At 46.2% G+C, this 18,343-nt stretch overlaps 2 protein-coding genes across 5 annotated transcripts in view; both read right to left on the bottom strand.

Moving 5' to 3' along the window:
• The window catches only part of GSAP (gamma-secretase activating protein), a 91,661-nt gene extending 84,307 nt beyond the window's left edge, over window positions 1-7,354 (bottom strand). For 3 of the 4 annotated variants that reach the window (XM_058190011.1, XM_058190008.1, XM_058190007.1), the window contains exon 1: window positions 7,113-7,354. In XM_058190011.1, the coding sequence (XP_058045994.1) occupies window positions 7,113-7,215 (103 nt within the window). In that variant the 5' untranslated portion in view covers window positions 7,216-7,354. The remainder of the gene's footprint in view (window positions 1-7,112) is intronic. The other variant, XM_058190009.1, reaches the window with a different exon arrangement.
• A 5,224-nt stretch (window positions 7,355-12,578) lies between these two features.
• GALNT8 (polypeptide N-acetylgalactosaminyltransferase 8) overlaps window positions 12,579-18,343 on the bottom strand; it is a 35,322-nt gene continuing 29,557 nt past the window's right edge. The window contains exons 9-11 of the mRNA XM_058190494.1: window positions 17,141-17,236; window positions 16,310-16,477; window positions 12,579-14,801 (exon numbers count right to left, since the gene is read on the bottom strand). Of these exons, the coding sequence (XP_058046477.1) occupies window positions 14,652-14,801; window positions 16,310-16,477; window positions 17,141-17,236 (414 nt within the window). The 3' untranslated portion in view covers window positions 12,579-14,651. The remainder of the gene's footprint in view (window positions 14,802-16,309; window positions 16,478-17,140; window positions 17,237-18,343) is intronic.

Below are 18,343 nucleotides of genomic sequence, written 5' to 3' on the forward strand. Positions count from 1 at the left end.
AAAATCTCCATTCCCACCCCACTGCAAGCGAAGGATACTGCAAAATCCCCATTCCCTCCCCATTCTGGGGCCGACCAGAGGTGGTATTTGTCGGTTCTCCGAACTGCTCAAAATTTCTGCTACCAATTCTCCAGAACCTGTCAGAACCTGCTGGATTTCACCCCTGGTCGTAAGTGTGAAAAACGGTCACTTTTTTCAGTTGTCACTTCGAACGGTCACTAAATGAACTGTTGTAAGTCGAGAACGACCTCTAAGACACTCTTGCTATCGTTTGAACGCTCCAGGTTCTTTGCGCCTGACACAGATCATGTCTGCAGACCATTTGAATAAAGTAAAAACAACTTTTTCCAGCTCTTTTTCAGTGACTTGATTAGGGAGGGAAGTCTCTGCATTGTGAATAGGGTAACTGTTTAGAGGTCGCGTCTCCAAGTTGGCTGCATCCTAACATCACATGGATATTATTAAGTTTTGGAACAGTGAAAGGTAAACTTTAGAACTGATCCCTCGGAAGGAATTGATCTATCACATGAATTTATTTGAAGAATCTTATGCGTCAACAATTCTTATCTATTTTTTTTATGCTTTGAATAAAACAGCATATCCTTTTTAATTCCGGTAAACCAGCGCCCCCACCACCAACCTTTGGGGCACCAGGGACCGCTTCCGTGGAGAGAGCTTTTTCCGTGGATCGAAGGGGGTGTGGTTTCCAGAGGTGGGTTTCAGACGGTTCTGACCAGTTCTGGAGAACCGGTAGCGGAAATTTTGAGTAGTTCGGAGAACCGGTAAATACCACCGTCCTCGCCCCCATCTATTCTCTGCCTCCCGACTCCCAGCTGATCGGGAGGAAATGGGGATTTTGCAGTAACCTTCCGTTGCCACGCCCATCAAGCCATGCCCACCAAGCCACGCCCACAGATCCGGTAGTAAAAAGTTTTGAAACCCATCACTGATGGTTTTGCGTGCTGCGTGCATCCCAGGATGGGGCTTTGCTTGTTTACGTGGCCTCTTATTTCTGGCATGCCACGCCCAGTGCCCGTCCACAGACCGGGGGTCGGGGACCCTTGCTCTAAGTATATAAGACTCTGAAGAATGATTGCAGCTACAATTTAATCTGTGCAAGGAAGTATGCATACAAATGCAAAAACAAACACATACCTACCAGAGGTGGTATTCAGCAGATTCTGGAGAACCGGTAGCAGAAATTTTGAGTAGTTTGGAGAACCGGTAAATACCACCTCTGACTGGCCCCGCCCCCATCTATTCTCTGCCTCCTGAGTCCCAGCTGATTGGGAGGAAATGGGGATTTTGCAGTAACCTTCCCCTGGAGTGGGGTGGGAATGGAGATTTTACAGTATCCTTCCCCTGGAGTGGGGTGGGAATGGAGATTTTGCAGTATCCTTCCCCTGGAGTGGGGTGGGAATGGAGATTTTACAGTATCCTTCTCCTGGAGTTGGGTGGGAATGGAGATTTTGCAGTATCCTTCCCCCAGGAGTGGCGAGGGATTTTGCAGTATCCTTCCCCTGAAGTGGGGTGGGAATGGAGATTTTACAGTCTCCTTCCCCTGGAGTGGGGAGGGAATGGGGATTTTGCAGTATCCTTCCCCTGAAGTGGGGTGGGAATGGAGATTTTACAGTCTCCTTCCCCTGAAGTGGGGTGGGAATGGAGATTTTACAGTATCTTTCTCCTGGAGTGGCGTGGGAATGGAGATTTTGTGGTATCCTTCCCCTGCCACGCCCACCAAGCCACACCCACAGAACCGGTAGTAAAAAAATTTGAATCCCATCATTGGTACCTAGGTACATTCCCTCATATTTTGATCGTTTTCCAGATAATTGATCTGATCTCTTCACCTGATCAGGGAGTGTTAGTCAAAACCTTCTTAAAATGATACCCTTCAGATAGACAATAAAATCTATTATAAACAACACAACAATGGTTTCATTATTTACAAAAATGCGCCGAGCTGTAAATCCAAGGAAAATTGCCTGCTTGGTGGATGTCATTTATTTGGGTTTCAATCATTCAACGTATTTCATGGCAAATTGGGATGAATTGCAAAAAAATGGAAGGGTACCCATATTTTGGGGTACATCGGTACCAGGGGTGAAATCCAGCGGGTTCTGACAGGTTCTGGAGAACCGGTAGCGGAAATTTTGAGTAGTTCAGAGAACCAGCAAACACCACCTCTGGCTGGTGCCCCAGAGTGGGGTGGAAATGGAGATTTTGCAATATCCTTCCCCTGGAGTGGGATGGGAATGGAGATTTTGTAGTATCCTTCCCCTGCCACGCCCACCAAGCCACACTCACAGAACCGGTAGTAAAAATATTTGGATTTCATCACTGATCGGTAGGTACATCCTTCAACTACAGCTGAACTTCAAAAAGATGAGTGTAAATATTAGTATCTTGACGAAAGGCCCCAAAGACAGAAAGAGGGTTTGACTGACCTTCCCAAACTATATCCAACTATTTCAGATCGATTCAAGAAATGCGACACTCGAGCCACAAAAATGAACAGACAGGAAAGAAATGACAATCGAAAACAGGTGTGAATGCACTAAAATCAAAGGTTGATAAACGTGTTTCAGAATTGGGATTCAGAATTGATAAACCTGTTTCAGAAACTTCATAATCCCAAGTTTCTTGGCTTGGATGGACCTTTTACGGGCAACCCTCAATTTACGACCTCTATTGAGTCCACAATTGCAGTTGCTAAGTGAGACCGTTGTTAAGTGAATTTTGCCCCATTTTACAACCTTCCCTGCCACAACTGTGAAGTGAATCACTGCCGTTGTTAAGGCGAAAAACGTATACGATCTGAAGAGAAAGTGTTTGAATTTTGATCACATGATCGATGGGATGCTGCACAAGGTCGTAACTATGAAAAATGTTCATAAGTCACATTTTTCAGTGCCGTTGTAACTCCAAATGGCCACTAAAGTGAACTGTTGTAATTCGAGCCTAGTAATGCAAGACCCATCAACTTTCTCCTACGTGGATCAAAACATCACACGCTCCAAAAGGGATGGAGCAGTTAAGACCCTAGAGATACTCCTGCTTACCTGGGAGTAAATTAATTCAGTAGGGCTGAGAAATAAAATTGGAGTATATGAGCACTAATTACAATCATCACCTCATTTTAATAACCCCCCAAACTCTTGCGGGGTGGAGTCTGAGCAACTGAACACAGCTAGCAGAGTTTTTACTGGCCAGATGCCCTTCCTGTTGCCAGTGCGGAGTTTTGTTCAGCAGACAAATTCTCATTGTGCCCAGAGAGAGAAATATCTGCCTCTACCTAGGATCGAACTCATAGCTTCCCGAATGTGAGGCGAGAGCTCCACCTCTAGGCCACACACCACTCTCTAGCACTAATTACAATGAATATGCTTTTTTTAAATAAGTTTTTTATTTATAACACAACACAACACAACAAACACAAAACACATAACATACATTCCCTTTTTACAACTGTTTCGTAGCTGTGATCTCCTAATATTTACATTTTCTCCAAATTCCCTTTATAATTATTTATATCCTTCTTGTCCCATTATCCCTTATTACTCTATAATTCCTATCACTTATAATATTAAATTTATATATTTTATACACTATCTTACTTACATCTTGCATTTATTGTTTCTCCCCTTTCATCACTATTCATTTTTTTCTATACAACAAATATGCTTAAAATACATATATTCTGAATTTTTTTTTTTAGCCTTAATTCTTAATTCTTAATTCTGAATTTTGAATTCTGAATTTTTTTCTATTCTATTCTAACCTATTCTATTCTATTCTATTTTATTCTATTGAGTTCTAAATTCTTAGTTTTATTATACAATGTCCTTTGTAGGGAAGCTCTCCAAATAAATTCAAGGAAACTTAAATTTATAACAGTGACAGAGTTGGAAGGGACCTCGGAGGTCATCTAGTCCAACCCACTGCTCACGCATAGGAGACCTACTGTATATTTGCAAAGTGCCCAAACGTCTAACGTTGATGTTTGCATTGTAGAAATTCGAAGTTTAATCACAAGTAAATGCAGAGTAACATATAAGTGCTCTTCCCCTGGGTCTGAGAAAAAAACAAACAACCCTGCGAATATATAAATATCAAGTTGTGACAGTCATACAGAGAATGAAGGCTGGCGTACGTGATAGATGGTTAGTAGGAAGTAGGAATGAATAATGATTTCCTGCTGTCTCATATTTCAGTGCTAGCAGTTTTAAGCTCTCTTTTTCAATTATTACACTACAGAGATAACCTTATGTCACCTTTTAAGGAAGTTTATGGCATTGGGCCGGGTTACTTACGGGACCGTCTGCTGCCACCGATTGCCTCTCACCGACCCGTGTGGTCTCACAGGGAGGGACTCCTCAGGGTGCCGTCGGCCAGGCAGTGCCGGCTGGCGGCGCCCAGGGGAAGGGCCTTTTCTGTGGGGGCTCCCACCCTCTGGAACGAACTTCCCCCAGGACTTCGCCAACTTCCTGACCTTCGAACCTTTCGCCGCGAGCTTAAGACACATCTGTTCATTTGCGCAGGACTGGATTAGAATTTTTAAATTTTAAATTTGGTTTTAATCAGGTTTTATTATTTTATTGGGGTTTTAATATTCGGCCATATTTAATAAGTTTTTTAAATTGTGGTTTTAACTTGTATTTATCTATGTGTATATTTTACTTGGCTGTAAACCGCCCTGAGTCCCTTGGGAGATAGGGCACTGTAAAAATACGATAAATAAAATAAATAAATAAAATAAATAAATAAGTTTCAATAACAAATCAATTAATGCTTTGCTATTGTATATATACTGTATATTTTGCAGGTAGTTCCAATCAGATAAGTGAATAGATTGAAAGTCTCCATATTTCTTGGCATGGATCTTTATTAATGTTTAGTAGCTGAGATAAGGCCCAGCCAAGAGTCAAGCACTGTTTAAATTTCCTTTAATTTCAAGGAGAAAGAGCAATGATTAACTTTGTTAAAGCCAGGCACCCCCCCGAAAAAATTCAATTTCTCCAACTTCTCATCCTAGGAACTTTAACATCAAGGTTTCCTCCAGAATCTAGAGTCTATGCTTTACAGTTCTCCAATTAAATTAAATGACAATATAAAAAGCCAACGACCTTTGGCCAAATACATTGTTTAGAGGCCTCATATTGAAAAAGCGTAAAACTTGTTCTTAAGGAGTGGTGCAATCCTCACGAAAACCTACTCCTTATTGGCTTGTTGAGATTTTAGTAATGGATTTCCTAATCGTGCAAGGAGGACACGATTCTGATAAAGGAGAATATCTGTAGCTCAGGGTTGACATGAGGGGTCCTCGATGCTCTTTGATCTTGCTTGTTTTCTTGGAGACGTTTCATGACCCAACTAGGTAACATCATCAGTGCTAGAAGGGAGTAGGGTTTGTAGAGAGGAGGAGGAGGAGGAAGAGGACGGGGAAGAAGGAGGAGGACTGTGGGGTCCTTGGCGCTCTCTGAGCTTGCTTGTTTTCTTGCAGATGTTTCATGACCCAACTAGGTAACATCATCACTGCTACAAAGGAGGGAGGTTTGCAGAGTGGAGGAGGAGGACAAGGGGAGGAGGTGGAGGAGGAGGAGGAGGAGGAGGAAGAAGAAGGAGGATTGTGGGGTCTTTGAAGCTCTCTGAGGCTTGTTTTCTTGCAGACGTTTCATGACCCAACTAAGTAACATCATCAGTGCTACCGGAATGAAGGACATGATTCCCTAGCCCACATTTTAAAAATATTGGGGAGAGGGTCAAAATGAGAATTTTTGGTCCGTTTCTTAGCCACCCCATTCAAAGGCGCTGGTTGCAATTCTATGCACGCAAGAAGGGCATTTTAGACACAACTTTGGGCTATTTATTTATTTAGCATATGACATAGACGGATAACAGTATAGGCAGTTCTCAACTTACAACAGTTCATTTAGTGACCGTTCAAAGTTATTACAGCAATGAACAAAGCAACTTATGTCTGTTTGTCACCCGAGTGCTGCAGCATTCTCAGGGTCATGTGATCAAAATTCAGCCTCTTTGCAACTGACTCATAGTTATGACGGTCCCGGTGGGTCACATGATCCCTTTTTTCAACCTTCTCACAAGCAAAGTCAACGGAGAAGCCAGATTCACTTAACAACCGATCCGCTTAACAACCGTGGCAAGAAAGTTCTCAAAATGGGGGAAAGCTCACTTAACAACCGTCTCACTTAGCAACAGAAATTTGGCGCTCAATTGTAGCGGGCAGCTACCTACAATTACTATGATACACCTGGGATGGAAATACGTAGCCAATTTTCTGAGGAATTCAAAAAGTTATAAGTTTGTGGGTTACATTTTGACGGGGATGGAATTAGTGTTCCATACAGGCAGTCCCCGACTTACAACAGTTCATTTAGTGACCGCATTGAAAAAAAAAGTGATGTTTTTCACACTTTACGACCGTCGCAGCATCCCCCGTGGTCGCGCGATTTACATTTGGATGGGCGATTCCGACGCTTGGCAAGGGGTTCGTATTTGTGACGGCGGTCCGCTTTTGCGACCTCCTGACGAACAAAGTCAAGGGAGTGGGGGGGGAAAGCCGGGTTCGCTTAACAACCCCGGCTACTCACCGAACAAAACAGGGGGCTGGACTAGAAGACCTCCAAAGGTCCCCTTTCCAACTCTGTTATTCTATTCAAAAACGCAGCGGGTTCGCTTAACCACCCCCGGGGCCAGCAAAGTCGTAAAAGGGGAACAAACTCCCTTAACCCGTCTTTTGTTGGCAGCGACATAAACGCAGGGCTCCACTGTGGTCCTAACCCGAGGACCCACCTGGTATAGTTCTATCTCTATGCATCCAATGAAGCTGCAAGGTTTGTTAGGTTTTTTTTTTTGTTTTTCTTCCTGTGCACGTGAGTCAAAATATGATTCTGGTTTTCCCAACCCGAGCAAGGGGGGGATTTCTCTGGGATGCCTCGTTTTGCAGAGCCCCGCGGGATCCCCGGGGATTCCCCCCCACGCAAAACCACCCACCCCCGAAAAAAAACCTTTGGAGGGACTCAGCTTGAGCCGACGGGGCTGGTCCAGCTGGTTTGCACCCAACCTTAGGGAAGGTTTGCAAAGCTCACCTGCGTTGCCCTCTCGCTCAGCCGCCGCCGCCGCCGCCCGCTCCGCCAGCCAAGGTCCCACGTCCCGGGAAGGGTCGAAGCGAGCGCTCAGCTTGCAGAGCATCGCCCGGAAAGCGGCACCCGGCCCGGCGGCTCCCAGGGAAGGAGGTTCGGGCGCCTCGCGTCGCTCTTTAGGACCCGGGGGGAGACTGGGGCGGTGGGACGGCAGCGGCGGACGGGCTTCCAGCCGCGCGCTACTTTCGCTTCTGCCGCAGCTGGCAGCCGCCTAATGAGGCGGGGAAGCCGTTCCCGATTGGACGCCCCGCGCGTCCTTCAGGGGGAGCCTGGAGGGGCGGGACCGAGTCTGGGTGCGCTTGCAGAGGGAGAAGGAGCTGCGCGGGGGAGGGAGGGAGCGAATTCCGGAATGGTTCTTATTCTGTAGTAGTAGCAAGTAGCATCGTGGTAGCAGCACAGTAGTAGTAGTACAGTTGTGGTAGTGTTGTTGATCATTGCAGTCAGCCAGATGTTCAGACTGAGCTTGGTATTATTACCATCATTATCATCATTATTATCATTAGTAGTAGTATCATGGTGTAGTAGTAGTACAGTAGTGGTACAGTAGTGGTAGTGTTATTGATCATTGCAGTCAGCCAGATGTTCAGACTGAGCTTGGCATTATTATTATTATCAGTAGTAATAGTAGTATCATAGCAATAGTACCCTAGTAGTAGTGCAGTAGTAGTAGCGTTGATCATTGCAGTCAGCCAGATGTTCAGACTGAGCTTGGTATTACCATCATCATCATTATCATCATTAGTAGTAGCATCATGATGTAGTAGTAGTACAGTGGTGGTATAGTAGTGGTACAGTAGTGGTAGTGTTATTGATCATTGCTGTCAGCCGGATGTTCAGATTGAGTTTGGCATTATTACTAATATTAGTATCATAGCAATAATACCCTAGTAGTAGTGCAGTAGTAATAGTACAGTTGTGGTAGTGATGTTGATTATTGCACAGTCAGCCAGATATTCAAACTGGGCTTGGCATTATTAATATTATTAGTAGTAGAAGAAGAATAACAGTAATAGTAGTTTTATTTTTATTTATTTATTAATCAAATTTTTATACTGCCCTTCTCCCGAAGGACTCAGGGCGGTTTACAGCCAGCTAAAACACCAAACAAAATAAATACAGAATAAAATACAATTAAAAAAACTAATTCAATTTGGCCCATATTAAAAATTAAGAGTAAAACCCAATCAATTAAAACCAATAAAAACTATAACCCTATGCCAGACCTGCGCGGATGAACAAGTATGTCTTCAGCTCGCGGCAGAAGGTTCGAAGGTCCGGGAGTTGGCGAAGTCCTGGGGGAAGTTCATTCCAAAGGGTGGGGGCCCCCACAGAGAAGGCCCTACTTCTGGGGGACGACATTGTCTGGCGGACGTTACCCTAAGGCAGTGCTTCTCAAATAGTGGGGCGGGGCGAGGTCAGAAGTTTGACCTCGGCAAACATACTAACATAACAAACATGATACTATTTACAGTCGCGCGGGGGGTGCGAAAAATGTTTTCTTCTTCCTAGGGGTGCATGACAGAAAATAATTGAGAAGCACTGCCCTAAGGAGTCCCTCTTTGTGGGAGCGCACGGGTCGGTGAGAGGCAATTGGTGGCAGTAGGCGGTCCCGTAAGTAACCCGGCCCTAAGCCATGGAGCGCTTTAAAGATAGTAATCAGCACCTATCACTATCAGTAGTGATAGTGTTGTTGATCATTGCTCAGTCAGCCAGATGTTCAAACTGGCTTTGGCATCATCATCATCATCATCATCATCATCATCATTATTATTATTACTACTACTACTACTACTACCTACTATTATTATTATTTATTTATCATTACTTATTATTAGTGGTGGTAGTAGTAGTAGCAGTAGTACTGTAGTAGTAGTACAGTAGTGGTAGTGGTATTGATTATTGCACAGTGAGCCAGATGTTCAGGCTGGGTTTGGCATTATTAGTAGTAGTAGTAGTATCGTAGTAGTACAGAAGTAGTAGTACAGTAGTGGTAGTGTTGTTGATCATTGCACAGTTCAGACTGGGTTTGGCATCATCATTTTGCAAAGGAAAAAACACCCTCCCATTGCTTTCTCCACTGGGATGAAGGGCTCTGTCCCACTGGGAGTTGCTTTATGCAAGGCACGGTGTCAAGACTTCTTTCGCAGGTCTTGTTTGGTCATTTAAGAAAGAATGAATAATTACCAATAAAGGAGGATATTTGTAGCTCCGGGTTGAAATGAGGGGTCCTTGGTGCTCCCTGCTAGCACTAATGATGTTACCTAGTTTCAATCAGTCACTCCAATCAATCAAAGCAAGCAAGCATTCAGACTAGAGCTGGATGGGACCTTGGAGGTCTTCTAGTCCAACCCCCTGCGTCTGCAAGAAAACAAGCAAGCTCAGAGAGCGCCAAGGATGCTCCAAAGAAAGTCATGTCATCGGCTGAAGGGTCAACTAAATCGTGGTTGCTCCATCACTGAAGGTTTTCAAGTAGAGATTGAACAGCCATTTGTCCCGAATGGTATATGGTCTTCTGCTTAAGCAGGGGGTTGACTAGAAGACTTCCAAGGTCCCTTCCAACTTGGTTATTTTATGTTCCTAATAGGCAGGGCTAGTGTTGTGTCTGCACCTCCCGAGCTGGCCCTGCTGCCAGAAAGTGACTTGGAGCCAGCCCTGCTGCCAGAAAATGACTTGGAGCCGGCCCTCCTACCAGAAAGTGACTTGGAGCCGGGCCTGCTGCCAGAAAGTGACTTGGAAAGTGAGGGGGAAGGGCTGTCAGGACTTACCTCGGGAGCACCGGCTTCCCTGGCTCAACTCCAGGAGCCAGAGGCAGGCCAGGTGGAAGAGATAACGAGGCCTCCATCCCCTGACTCTTTCCCCCCCCAGGCCACGCCTCCAGACCCAACTGACGGCAATCAGGCTTGGTTGGACCCTAGGTTTCGTAGGCAGGAGAGGAGGGAACAACAGAAGAAAGGGGGGGCAGGCCTAGGAAGTGCTGAGTCATGGAGCTACACCCCACAGGATATAAAAGACAGAGAGAGCTGCTGTGTCTCTTTGTAACAGGCAAATCCACGGATTGACTAAGAGCTGAAGTTTGTTCCTGGGTGACTCACCAGCATCGTGGAAGATAAAGGAGGCTCTTGGCAGACGCTGGCTCTTCTGCTGCCAGCGTTGATAGTGCCGGCTAATTAAGCCATCACTCAGACGGAGGCGAAGGAGGACAGAACAGCTAGTGTGGGTTTCCCGACATAAGGCACCCCGTCCAATAAAGGGGCGAAGTGGTGGTTTGGATTCCCAGAAGTGGAATTCAATGGATCATTAAGAGGAAATAAGGAACAACTCTGATGGGCTGAAACCAGGGGTGAAATGCTCTCGGTTCGGACCGGATCGCTCGATCCGGTAGCAATGGCAGTGGGTGGTTCAGAGAACCGGTAGCAAAAATCCCTGCCCGCCCCCCCAATGCCCAGCATTTTTACTTTTAAAAGCATGTTTTCTTCAGCCGAAAAAATGCTTTTAAAAGTAAAAAAAAAAAGCCTCTGATGCTCGCACGGATCAGCTGGGATCATCAGAGGCTTTTAAAAGCATTTTTTCTACAACCTTTAGCCGAAGAGGTCAAACACAACCTTCATGCGGCCCTCAATGAAATTGAGTTTTGACATCCCTGGTCTAGCCACGCCATGCATCCGGCAAAATGAATCGGGCTTTTTAAATAAAACATCTCAGCTGGAAAAAGTTGCTCTCCGACGGCTGATTTTCGTTGCTAGGGTTTTGGGGTGCTTTTACGCAGAGTCTTTTTAAAGGATGGGTGTATCAGAGTCTGCAAAAATTAACTTAGATGGCAGTAAAATTCAAGTTATCTCTGAATCGTTTCTGCCCTCTAGTGGTCACCTGACGTTTTGCAATTCAGATCTGATTATTGCAGGACTTGGAACTACTCTTCGGCTCACATAAAAAATCCCTGCCATTTTATATCTATATAAACTGTGTCACTCACGTTAACTGGTCAGATAAAGGACAAGCATTTGCAGAATGTCCCAAACCTGGTTAGACCTACCCTTGGTTAGGATTGTGTAGCTTAGAGGGGTGGACGAATGGAGCCTATGGATTGTGAAAAAGGATAGGTAGAGTATTGATCAGCCTTTGAACTTTGGTGTTGGAGAAGGGACTAAGGAGAGAACTAAGAAAACAAATAGACCGTCAAACGAATAAATCCTGATTTCTCACTTGAGGCACAAATGAGCGAGGGCGGCTGCCTCTTATCTGATTGTGGCTCTTCCTCCTATCTCTCAAGGTCATTTCCACATGCCATAAAAGTTATACTCTTTAGATAATAGTTGTTTGCACAAAAAAATGTAATCCACACACCAACACATTGTATTGAAATTGGAATGGAAGATGTTCTTATGTTTGTATGTTGTTGTTGTTTTTTAAAGTTATAATCTTTGAGGCAAGGGTGTCAAACTCAAGGCCCGCAAGGCCAGCCTGGAAATATCGAAGACCTGGCCCGAGGTTCCTCTGCTGGCCAAAACAGGGTGCGGGGAGAGGGCTCGTGCACTCCCTCATGCCCCGTTTTCAGCCTCCATGTGGGTGTGGCTTAATTGGTGGGCGTGGCTTGGTGGTCAGGTGACCCATTGGGCGTGGCCAATAATAATAAATAATAAAAATAATAAAGTGTACAAAACTTGGGAGCGCATTGGTCTACCTTCTTTAAAAATAGAGGCACCGGTCTACTAGCTGCCTACAACGTTGATCAGCTGTAGTGCGGCCCTTTGAAGTGCTGAGGCAGTCATTTAAGGCCATTTGCAGCTATATCACCACTGAGCTTTTTTGCTACCGATTCTCCGAACTACCCTCCCCTATCGCTACCTGATCATGCGATCCAGTCCAATCTGGGAGCATTTCACCCCTGCTCTGCCGGCTGAAAATGGGGCGCGGGGGGGAGGCTCTCATGCACTCCCCCGTGCCCCGTTTTCAGCTTGCATGACCTCCTGCAGCACTCTGCCGGCTGAAAATGGGGCACGGGGGGGCTCATGCACTCCCCTGTGCCCCGTTTTCAGCCTGCATGGCCTTCTGCAGCACTCTGCTGGCTGAAAATGGGGCACGGGGGGGGCTCATGCACTCTCCCATGCCCCGTTTTCAGTCTCCATGGCCTCCTGCAGCATTCTGCCGGCTGAAAATGGGGTGCGGTGGGGGGCGTGCTGCAGGAAGCATCTGTCCCATCTCCCTCCCACTCCCCGCCCCCTCTGGTCGGCCTGCGGAGGAGAATTACAATGCCGATCCAGCCCTCGAAGAAATCCAAGATTGACACCCCTGCTTTGGCGAGAGACTACAGCTTCAGGATGTAGATGTTATAATTATACCTGTTTGACCCCGATACTCCCAATAATATACACCGACACTTTATTATTTTATTTTTTATTACTTGTGAACAATTTCATGTAGTCTGAAACATAGTTGCACATCGAGGCAATCACGGAGTAGAAGGAATGTGAAACTGAGGCTTTGTCTTCCAGGAATTTTCCTAAATTGTGATGACTGGAACCACTAACTGTGGTCTACTCACAAGTATAACCCTGATTTGAATATAGCCTGGTGGGAATTGGAGTGAATGCAAGGTTTCTGTAGGAAATGAACGGGCTGAGCCCGAGGGAGGGGTCAAATGTGTCATCAGTCTTGAGTCTCTTCATGCCCACAAGAGATCTGAGTCCAGCTCACCTTGAAATCCCTTGACTCTTATCTACCGCCAATTTGCTTTGACTGTTAGTAGTTCAGATTCTTGTAGGGCGCTTCAGCTTGCAATAAATCCTTATACAGGTAGTCCTCAACTTACGACCACAATTGAGCCCAAAATCTATGTAGCTAAGTGAGACGTTTGTTAAGTGAGTTTGGCTCCATTTTACGACTTTTCCTGCCACACTTGTTAAGTGAATCACTGCAATGGTTAAGTTAGTAGCCTGGTTGTTAAGTGAATCTGATTTGTCCCTTGACTTGGCTTGTCAGGAGGCTGCAAAAGGGGATCACATGACCCCCCCCTCTCCCTCACTAAGCGAACTGTTGTAAGTCAAGGACTACCTGTATTCATTTGGAATTCCTGGTTTCTGGGTTTGACAGCTTCCTCGCTTAAGCAATGGATAGCCTTCCAAAAGGCCTGGAGTGTTGTGGTCCCTCAGCAGCCTACGGAGTTGGCAACGGAGTCGGACAACGATGAGGTGGAGGTGAGGCCAGGGCCATCGGGGAGTGAGGTGCGGACTCCAGAGCCTGCAGAGACTGATAGTAGTGAGGCAGAGGAACAGGAGGAGCCTGTTCCTAATGCACGCATAAGAAGCGCTGCCAGAAGGCAAGAGCAGCTCAAGCAGAGAGGACTACTCAGGAGTAGGGCCAAGAGATGATTGGCCCCTCCCATAAGGCTTAAAACAGACCAGCAACGGCATTTGAGCTTTGCTGGAAAACAACGTTGGTAGCTTCGTCTTCTACTTCGTCTTCTGCTTCATCTATGTCTTGCATTTATTTTTGTGACTTCTGCACGTTTGCCAAGAAAGGCCTTTGGCAGTTTGCCTAATTGAACCAAGGTTTATGATAGGACTGAGGCATTTGTGTTGGAAGATATTTGCGTTTCAGCTTTGCTGGAAAACAACGTTGTAGCTGCGTCTTCTGCTTCATATACATCTTTGTTTTTGTGGTTTCTGGACGTTTGTCAGGAAGGGCCTTTGGCAGTTTGCCTAATTGACTAAGGTTTGTGAGATAACTGAGGAATTTGTGTTGGGGGGCATTTGTTTTACTTTGAGTTGAACGACGCTGGGAATGAAGTCATTCCCAGCTGTTCGAATAAAGTTTGTTTTCCACGGACTAAGTTTATTACTACCTACTTGGGTCTGGGTCACAACATGGAGTTCCAAAGAAGGGTTTGAACTGAGCCCAACCTGTCCAAATGAAAGAAGAAAACTGTCCCAAATTACCTCTTCGCTTACATCTGGCGCACAGTAGAGTGCAACAGGATGAAGAAAAACCCATCGGTGAATCAGTTTTAGGCGGGAAGCAGTGAAATTCATAGCTTTCAAAAGCATTCCAGTAGCATCTTGGCTGGTATTCCGAAATAAAACATTGAAACGCTGGTCCGCTATTCCAGTAGAAAGTTTAACGATTATTTGGAGCATTCGCGGAAATGGCTTGAAAGAATCTGCGTTGTTTAGTTGACAGAAGAGAAAATGAAGATAATAAATTTGTGAACATCACATGTTTTGGCGGGTTTGAAGTCTTTCCACTTCCGAAGGAAAATCCGTGGCAAGTAAGCTCGTAAAACGGGGCAAAACTCACTTAACAACCGTCTTGCTTAGCAGCAGAAACTTGGGGCTCAGGTGTGGTCACAGGTGGTCACACACCGGAATCAAAAATCAGGTAACAATCTTCCAATGTATTCCCCGACTGAAAGAAAGTCAGGTGATGCTCATTTAGTCTCTGCTACCCTGCAGCTTCCTTTCTGAATTGAACAAAAACTTGCCCACTGCCTTATGGCTGCTTCCCCCATTGCTTGACGGTATGTTGAAAAAACCATTTTTGACCTGTGCAATTTTGCATAACTGGAGTATAATAGACGGATCCCTGATCCTTTGCGATTTCAAGACACCGTTTTGTTTTCCTGTTGATTACAGATGATCCCTAGAATTAAAAAAAAAAAGAAGAAGAAGCTAGTATTAATTTTTTAAAAATAGGCAAATGATTCAATTCGGTGCCTTTCAATATTTATTATTGAATGTATCCTCTGTTTGCGTTAATTATTCCAGATAGCTTATAACTGTGTAAAACTATGCAAGCAAGATAAGCCATGATGGCGAATCTAAGGCACGCTTGCCCAATGTGGCAGGTGAAGCCATGTTGCCCGGCATGCATGGCTTGCCTGTTTGTCTTCCGGGTTTCTGGCGCACATGCGTGTGTGGCGATCAGCTGTACTTCGCGCGTGGGGCAGTGCCAAAAACCGGTGGGCGCATGTGCACCATCCAGCTGATTGTCGGGCGCGCATATTTGCTAGAACCCAGAAGTTTGGCTTTTCTGGAGCATGATCCCTTTACGTGCACAGCAGTGCCGAAAAACGTCCTGCACATGCATGCCAGCCAGCTGATTGTTGGGCGCGCATACGTGCTAGAACCTGGAAGTTTGGCTTTTCCGGAGTGCAGCCGTGACGAGCGCGCACAGCTGCAGTTTCCATGCAACCTTGTCAGCACTCGTTGCCGAAAAGGTTTGCTATAAAGAATAACACTAATGCAATAACAATTACCAGTGAAATATTGGGAATGCAGGTAACAATCAACAGCATAGTTAGAGAGAAGCGATATTGTTATTGCTCTCAAATACTGGGTGAGAGAGGAGTGTCCACCTTTAGAGAATGGATAAGTTGGAAGGGACCTTCTGGGCCACCTAATCCTGTCCCTTGTGGTCAACACTCCGCCATCTCTAACAGGTGAGCCTTGTTTGGAGACCTTCAGAGGGGCGAATCCACCTGTCTCCAGGTAAACTACTTTGCACTCATACTGACAAGAAGATGAGTTGTCAGGCCTGTCCCAGCTTGGACGCTTAGAAAAGAAAGACCCTTAACTCCACTGTGTCTATGACCTGTCGGCCGCTGGCCGCTCCAGCAGCTGAATCAGAGGAGAAGGAGGAGGTGTGGGAGTCAGGTCAGCATCAAGGCAACCTGAGAGCTCCGAGGAGGAAGAGGAAATGGAGCTGTCAGAGAGAGTGAGGCAGAGCCTGGGCTGTCCATCAGCCCTCAGATGGAGAGTCAACAGCCCCCCAAGTCTGGAGATGGCTGATGAGGAAGAGGAGGAACAGCTGGGTCCAGTCCCTGACATGTGGATGCACAGAAGGCAGAGGAGAGGAGAGCAGTGGAAATCTATGGGCTGATTCTTGGGACAGAAGAGCTGCTGCTGCTGGCGAAGCCCCACCTTAGCTCTGGGGATAAAAGGCTTCAGAGGATTTGTCGTGTTTAGGGAGCTGGGTCAGAACACCCCTGTAGAGAAAAGGTATGCTTTTACTAAGGTCAAGTGAAAGGCTGAGTCGACCTTGAGCCGGTTAGGATCGAACTGCTGGCAGTCGGCAGAATTAGCCTGCAATATCACATTCTAACCACTGCGCCACCCACCCCCTCAGAGATTGATAAATTAAAACCTTACTTGCATGAAATCCCAGTGCATGTTCAGGCTTTTTCTCTGTGCTTCGTCACATTGCTCGATGACTGGCAGCTTTCCTTCTCCGGGATCTGTCAAGCATCTGTCAACCGTGTTGCGCCGAGATCGTAAACCTCCCACAAAGAATTCTCCAGTGCTGTGATAGAACATGTGCTGGAAATACAGACAGTCCTTGGCTTACAATCGTTCGTTTCGTAACCGTTCCACGTCTCCTGCTCGAGCAGGGGGCTGGACTAGAAGACCACCAAGGTCCCTTGAAACCCTATCTATGAAATGGGTATTTTGTTCACTGTTTTGGCATTGCCAGAAAGAGTGCGTTGCCAACTTACCTAGTGGTGAAATTCAAAAATTTCCCCTATCGGTTCTTTGGGCGTGGCTTAATGGGTGTTACTTGGTGGTCATGTGACTGGGTGGGCGTGGCTTGGTGGTCATGTGACCAGGGAAACCAACTATCACACTTTACACAAAAATAACACAAAAGCTACCCAACTGACTCACACACAATGCAAAAGCAGCTGGACTTCGCACAAAATGGCCCCTGCAACAAGCAGGAACCTCACGGAGTCACAGAGAGCTCAAAAACTATCACACTTTACACAATAGTTCGGGCAATAGATAGTAAAATAAGTTTGGGCAATGCTTTAAATTTTTTTTAAAAAAGTTCCAAGGATCAGCTGTGCCGGTCCGCGATAACTGGAACCTTTTTTTTTACTTTTTAAATCATTTTTTACTACCGGTTCTAGCGAACCGGTAGCATTTTGATTACCGGTTCGAACGAACTGCCCTGAACTGGTAGCATTTCACCCCTGAACTTACCTGTGGGCTATATCCATGGCAGATGTATAATATGGGAGTGTTCCCGGGAACCGGTCCTTGATCTATGCAGTTTTCCTTACTTAGTGTGTTCTTCATCTACAGGGTAAGAAAAAGCAAAGACCTTGATTTACAATTCCGACTCAGGAGCATGCAAATGAGGATCAATAAAACGGAGCAGAACATATACAGGTGTCGTGTCCCACTCCTCCGCTGACGGCCAGGTCAGGGAAATCCGAATCAGGCTTGCCTCTGCAGCTCTGCCCAAAGTCCTAGCAAAGTCCTCAGAGCAGGCAGGAGACCAGAAAGTGACTTCAGCAAGATAAGTTCGACTTTGCCTGACTCAGAGACTGCCAGAAAGCAGATCCTTTATATAGGCCATGGGGTGTGGCTCCATGACTCAGCACTCATTAAGGCCTGCCCCTCCCTTCCTTCTGTTGCCTCCGCCTATCCAGTCTTCTGATGCAAGGGTCACTCCAATCAGCAGCTGTTGGAAATAAACTTTCCTCAGGCTCACATGCTGTGGAGGAGGGGGAGGGGTCTAGCTGCTCCGTTTGCCTGGGCATGGAGCCAGGGCTGGGGCCGGGGGGTGCTCCCTCCTCTGCAGCCTGCTTGGGCATGGAGCCAGGGCTGGGGCGGGAGATGCCCCCTCCTCAGCCTGTCTGGGCATGGAGCCAGGGCTGGGGCTGGGAGGACATTCTTCAGCGTTCGGAAGCAGATAAGCAGACCCCGGCTGCGGTGAGAGCGGGCAAGACACAACAACAGGTATTCCTCGATTTATAAACAGTTCATTTAGTGACCATTCAAAGCAGTGGTGAAATCCTCCGTGGATTGCCACCGGTTCGCTGCCCGTGCATGTGTGTTGCACACCAAAAGTACGCTGCATGTGCATGCATACATGATGCATGCCAAAAGCATGCTATGCACACATGTGCAGTATGCACCAAATGCTCGCTTCGCATGGAAAAAGGAGGCTTGGGATTGTGAGTAGAACAGCGAGGGGGGGTAACAGCTGTGCCACGCGATTTAGCTTTGCTAGAAAGCAGGATTTCCTGCTTTCTAGCGAATATAAACCACGCGGCACAGCTGATCGTTGGAAATACCGGTTCAGATGAACCGGTAGCTTTTTTTTAAACTACCAGTTCGCCTGAACCGGTCCGAACCGGTAGCATTTTACCCCTGGTTCAAAGTTACAACAGAGTTACA

This window comes from Ahaetulla prasina, chromosome 7 (genome assembly GCF_028640845.1).
Source record: "Ahaetulla prasina isolate Xishuangbanna chromosome 7, ASM2864084v1, whole genome shotgun sequence".
In the NCBI taxonomy this organism is placed as follows: domain Eukaryota; kingdom Metazoa; phylum Chordata; class Lepidosauria; order Squamata; family Colubridae; genus Ahaetulla; species Ahaetulla prasina.